Source organism: Phocoena sinus, chromosome 6, assembly GCF_008692025.1.
Source record: "Phocoena sinus isolate mPhoSin1 chromosome 6, mPhoSin1.pri, whole genome shotgun sequence".
In the NCBI taxonomy this organism is placed as follows: domain Eukaryota; kingdom Metazoa; phylum Chordata; class Mammalia; order Artiodactyla; family Phocoenidae; genus Phocoena; species Phocoena sinus.
This window is the reverse complement of record NC_045768.1, coordinates 5,856,718-5,862,717: the sequence shown is the minus strand read 5'-3', so window position 1 is coordinate 5,862,717 and position 6,000 is coordinate 5,856,718. Positions and strand designations below refer to the sequence as shown.

The window sequence follows — 6,000 nt, the reverse complement described above, 5'->3', positions numbered from 1 at the left end:
AGACAAAGAATCATACATCAGAATGACATACTCTTATTTTACATAAAGTTCACCAAAGACACACAGTCCGGGTAAGAGGTACAAAGTGAACAGCGAGTCACCATGACCCCTTACAGAGCTGGGAAGGAACGCTATTCTTTTAAGAAGTTACATTGCTGGCGTCAGAGGAAAGGAAAAAAAAAGATCTTTACAGCTGAGCAGGCGCACCCGTCCTTGAGGAGCTCTGGTTAATGTGTAATGCAGGTACACACCGCACGTTAGGGATGGAAGGAGGAGGCCCAGAAAGACAGAGAATTTCGTGTTTAATTTTTCTGGTACTGCCTTAAAATATAAATTGTATTTCATCAAAGCGCATAGCCATAGGAAGGCTGCAGGGAGGTGCAGTGGTGAAGCCGAGCTGTTTGCTAGCTGTGTGACCTTGGGCAAGTCACTTTGCCTCTCTGGGCTGGATGGTCCACGGGAACCTGCCAGGGAGCAGGTCCGCGGGGGCATTCTGGCCCATGTTGGGATGGGGGCAGTTCTCAGGCTGACCCCTCCCTTTGCCCACAGAGCCAGGATGCTGGCATCTACACCTGCACGGCCGAGAATGCCGTGGGCCGCGCCCGCCGTCGCATGCACCTCGCCATCTTGGCACCGCCTGTCTTCACCAGCCTGCCTGGGGACCGCAGCCTGAACCTTGGGGACAGGCTGTGGCTTCACTGTGCGGCCCGTGGCAGCCCTACGCCCCGAATAGGCTGGACTGTCAACAACCAACCGGTCACAGGTCTGGGCCTGCTGGGGGCAGGTGGGACAGAGACCCAGGACGCTGGGAGGTTGAAGAGGGTGGGCGGGGTGGGGTGACCCAACCCGGTGAAGAGGAAGACGGTACCAGTCAGCCTGTGGGTTCTGGGTCTCCAGACTTGGCCCTGCGTTGGAGCACAGGGCAAACACACATGTGGCCCTATGTGACCAGTCACACGTCAGACCCAGCAAGAAGCCACCTGTGAAAAAGACTCAAGCCTGGAGACCTCAGGGCCAGGAGAGGGGCCTGTGCTCCAGCCTAGCGCTGCTGCTCCCATTGTGGGCCCCCCAACACACTCCATTCATGGGGGGCTCTCTCCTCTCACCTGGGTCCCCAGTGACGTTTAGGGAGGTCCAAGGCCTGCACAGGCCCTGTGGTGTATATAGTAGGTACTCAGTAAATGTCTGCCGAATGGATGAGCTGCTAAGTCTCCTCCACTGCAAAGTGATACTTTCACATCCTCCTGTACCCAAGTCCAGGTGCTGGGAAACGAGTGCTCCACCTTTACACACCTGTGCAGAAGGCTTTGCCTCAACCTCACTGCTTCCTGGGCAGAGAGATCAGGAGAGAGATTCAGCCTCTCTGAGGCCAGCTCTTCATCTTGAAATAGAGATAACAGGGGTCCTGAGGCCTTGGCAAGGCCTCGCCCAAGTAAATGCCCCATCTGTGTAGCACTTGTCCTTATTCCTGGTGTAGGGGCACTGTCTAAGGATTACAGGGAAAACAAAGGCTGTTAATAGCATCCATCTAGGGACTTCCCTGGTGGTCCAGTGGTTAAGACTCTGCGCTTCCACTGCAGGGGGCACGGGTTCGATTCCTGGTCAGGGAAATAAGATCCCTCATGCAGTGTGGTACAGCCCCCCTAAAAATTAATTTAAAAATATAGCATCCATCTATATGTAACTCGTGACAATATCTCTATAAGTGCCACATGTTAATAGGCCCCTGAAGACCTACCCTTGGCCACTCATACTCATGGTGTGGACTTGAAAATGAGAAAAGGCAGGTCTTCAACCTCATCCTCACCATCTGATCCTGTGCCTGCCACGACAGCATCCCACTTGCTTAGGCTTCCAGCAGGGAGGGGATGCTTTGTGCCTTTATGAAGCACCTGTTGGATACTGAGGCCTGAGTTAAGTGTTCAGGGCAGGAGGTCCCTGGCACCCTGAGCTCAGAGCCCCCTGGGGCGTCTCTTTCTCTGCCACAGAGGGGGTGTCCGAGCAGGACGGGGGCAGCACACTGCAGCGGATGGCAGTCACCAGAGAGGACAGCGGGACCTACGCGTGCTGGGCCGAGAACAGAGTGGACCGAGTGCAGGCCGTCAGTTTCGTCCACGTGAAGGGTAGGGAGTGACCACGTGGTCTTTCTCCAGACCTCTGCTGACCCAACCTAGTGGTTTTCCTAAGAAACTGGCCTCCTAATCTCTGAACTAGTACCTCTCCACCCTGGCTGGGCATTAGGATCTCCTGGGGGACTATAAAATACCGAGGCCCAGATTCTACCCCTGACTCAGTAAAGGTGAGGCCTCGACATCAGTATTTTTTACCCTCCCCAGATGACTGGCTGTAGGGAGAACTGAGATCTGACTCATCGACCTGAAGCACTGCCCTCAGCTGGATGATGTCAATGCGGGAGGGGGATGGGGGCCAAGGTACCCTGGCAAACAATGCGTGAATCTCGCCAGCCTGCCGGTTGCTCCCCACAGCCCTGCACAGTAACCCTCATGTCACTGTGACTTGTATGTCCAACTTTAGGATGGGAGGGTGGGGCTCGATGGAGGGGAATGAGCTGCCCAAGGCACCAGGATACAACTGTACTGTTGGTAGATTCAACCTCAGGAAACCGGCAGGGATGAAAACCAGCGCAGGGCATCCAAGAGTGGTTTAAGAGTTGCATGAAATGAGAATCAGGGATGTCTTAGTGTTGCTGTGTCCAACAGAGGTGTCCTAATGATTGTGTAGTCCTTGTTTTCCAAAGTACCCTGCCGCTGGGCTAATCCGTCTCTGAGCGCGAGTGTATGACACGCATACACTTTCTCCCCTCCTGTGCCTGTCTCAGGCATCACTAATCAATCATAGCACTATTCCCACTCAACTTCAAATCCTTCTCAGCACAGTGTTCCTGGCAGCCACTGCCAGTCTAGTTCACTTGACCTGCGACATGGAAGCTGTATGCCATCCCAGATGTATTGACTCTACACAGCTGTGCTGAGCCAGCAGGAACCTCCATAGGTTCCTGGGGTCTGTCTGGCAGGCTTTTGGGGATGGATTTATGGGAATTTTAGCCTGAAGGAAACCTCCTTTCTCACTCCTTGTCCACTGTCACCTTGTGCAGAGGCTCCTGTCCTACAAGGGGAGGCTTTTTCCTACCTGGTGGAACCCGTTGGGGGCAGCGTCCGGCTGGACTGTGTGGTCCGTGGAGACCCAGCACCCAACATCCACTGGATCAAAGATGGCCTTCTGCTGCAGGGAAGCCGGCTCCGGCACAGGCTGCAGAATGGCTCGTTGACCATCTGGAGGACCGAGGCAAGGCGGGGCCTGGGCTGGGGCCACCTGGGACAACCCTCCACTTTGTCTGATTATCCAAGACGGTTCTTTAGGTTGGCACCACCCTCTACAGTCTACAAAGCATTTTCCTGCCTGTACCCAGAGATCCTCGCCTGACTAACTAGGGTGACCTCCAGCCAGTGGCTTAACTTCTCTGTGCCTCGATTACCTCATCCATTCAATGGGGCTAATAATTGTTCTACCTCATAGATTTATAGTGAGAAATCAGTGAGATGACCCACACCAGGTACTTAAGAGTGATTGGTCCCTCAGTAATGCCAATATATGTTACTAATAACAACCCCATGGAGCAGAGTAAGCGGATAAGAGTGCCTCATTTTACAGATGAAGACACTGAGGGTCAGAGAGGCCCACAGCCAGTAAGCACCTGAGGCAGGACCCCAGCCCAGGTCTCCTGATTCCTACTCCACGCCATTTCCAAAGCCTTGAGCTCGGGGGCAGCCCCTGCTTACCTTCCCTTCTGTGTCCCAAGTCCCAGTGGCCCTGCAGAATTCCACAGTTCGATGATGTCAAGGACTCATCTTAGGGGTCCTTGATCTTGCCCATCTTGGAGCCTGTCTCAGACTGGTAAAGGCAGCAGCGGCAGCAGCAGCAGTAAGGGTTGCCGTGACCTGAGTATTTGCTGTGGACCAGGCACCGTGCCTCGCATTTAGGGAGCATGATTTCCTTTGATGCTTACAACAATCTTATCGTTATTATCCCCGTTTTAGAGATGGGGAAACTGAGGCTCCAGAGACATGGTGAACAGTGGAGCCCGGATTCGGTCCCATCTCGGACTGATGCCCAAATGTATACTCTTAATTGCATGCCGTGCTGCCCGCTGACAGTCCCTTGGGAGTGGCCTCCGGGATATTATCTTCTGGGCGTGGACAGTGGCCTCAGGCTGCCCCAGCTCCATCTCATGGTGGTGCTGCCCCTGGAATCGAATCTGAGCCAGCATTCTTCCTGAGTTGCATCACTGCCATGGTCAGTGGATATCCTGGGAAGAAACTTCCCTATCACCAAGGCCAGGAAGTGCTGCAAACCCTCCCCCTCTGGAAGACTGGAAGTGCCCGCTCGCACAATAAAAGCCCCAGGGAGCCTGCAGTGCTGAAACCTGTTCTCCTCTACCTCAGTGTTTCCCAAACTTGCTCCAACACAAAACCCGTTTTCTAAGGAATTCCTAATAATGTGCCATGGAGTCATAATACTTTAACGGACACAATTTGGAAGAGGTGGATCTAAATCATGCTTCTGCAGCATGTAGCTCCCCTTAGAGCAATGAGTTGTCACCACCCCAGGTTCCAGGGGTGAAAGGGGCTGGATTCTCTTTGGATTCTATTGACAAGCAGCCATGGAAGCCCCTCTGGTGGAGTCTGCGGGCCCCTGGCTGGTTTATGCTCTAAGCTCCTCCTGGTTAGATGGGTCTTGCTCCAGGTGCCCCTGTCTGTGCCCAGCTGTCCCCAGATGCTCCCCGCCCCCTCGTCCTCCTCTCCTGAATGCCACGCCCCTGCTCCCATGCCCACCCACAGAAGGACGACGCGGGACAATACCAGTGCCTGGCGGAGAATGAGCTGGGCGCGGTGGAGAAAGTGGTGGTCCTTGTGCTGCAGAGTGAGTCTCGGCCCCACCTTTCCTGGGCCCTGGGTGGGGACCAGGTGAGGTGGGAACCCAGGGAGGTGGGCGCCCAGGGGGCAGCTGTGCCGAGGCTGTGGCTGCCGCCGCCCAGGCTGTGTGATGGGAAAGGAGGGCCATTCTGAATCTTTGTTCAGAACACACAGTTGAAGTCCCATGAACTGTCTCCCCAATGTGGAATGGGAATTAGGGGCTGGTGAGTACTGGGGACCCAACAGCCAGGCCTGGGGGACCTGTTTATTCAGAACTCAAAACTGTCATTGAGATCATAGTGACAGCTCCTGTGTTTGCCAAGCAGGTTATAGCTCACAATAAGTCTAAATAGGGATTAAAAAAAATTTTATTGGAGTATCATTGATTTACAATGTTGTTAGTTTCTGCCATACAGCAAAGTGAATCAGTTATACATATGTATATATATATCTCCACTCTTTTTTAGATTCTATTCCCATATAGGTCATTACAGAGTATTGAGTTCCCTGTGCTACACAGTAGGTCCTTATCAGTTATCTATTTTATATATAGTACTGTGTATATGTCAGTCCGAGTCTCCCAATTTATCCCTCCCCCTGCCAGAATGAAATAATGCCATTTGCAGCAACATGGATGAACCCAGAGACTGTCATACTGAGTGAAGTAAGTTAGACAGAGAAAGACAAATATCATATGATATCGCTTATATGTGGAATCTAAAATAACGATACAAATGAACTTATTTACAAAACAGGAATAAATAAGGATTCTTAATGAAACTTTTCATTGAAGATTAACACACAGGAGGAGGGTACATGTCACAAGAGTACAGCTCAATGAATTTTCATAACATGAACCCACCCAGGTTACCTGCACCCGGATCCGAAAATAGAACAGTAACAGTTCCCAGACCCGCCCCCCGCATCATGCCCCCTTCCAGCCTCTACCCCCTCTCGAGGGAATCACCGTCCAGAATTTTGCCTTTTTAAAAAATAGCTTTAGGGCTTCCCTGGTGGCGCAGTGGTTGAGAGTCCGCCTGCCGATGCAGGGGACGCGGGTTCGTGC

The 6,000-nt window shown here is 52.7% G+C and overlaps 1 protein-coding gene across 1 annotated transcript in view; it reads left to right on the top strand.

The window, feature by feature from the left end:
* The window catches only part of HMCN2 (hemicentin 2), a 138,141-nt gene that overhangs the window by 115,740 nt on the left and 16,401 nt on the right, over positions 1–6,000 (top strand). Inside the window, exons 68-71 of the mRNA XM_032635297.1 lie at positions 550–763; positions 1,989–2,123; positions 3,116–3,306; positions 4,860–4,941. Coding sequence (XP_032491188.1) covers positions 550–763; positions 1,989–2,123; positions 3,116–3,306; positions 4,860–4,941 — 622 coding nt within the window. The remainder of the gene's footprint in view (positions 1–549; positions 764–1,988; positions 2,124–3,115; positions 3,307–4,859; positions 4,942–6,000) is intronic.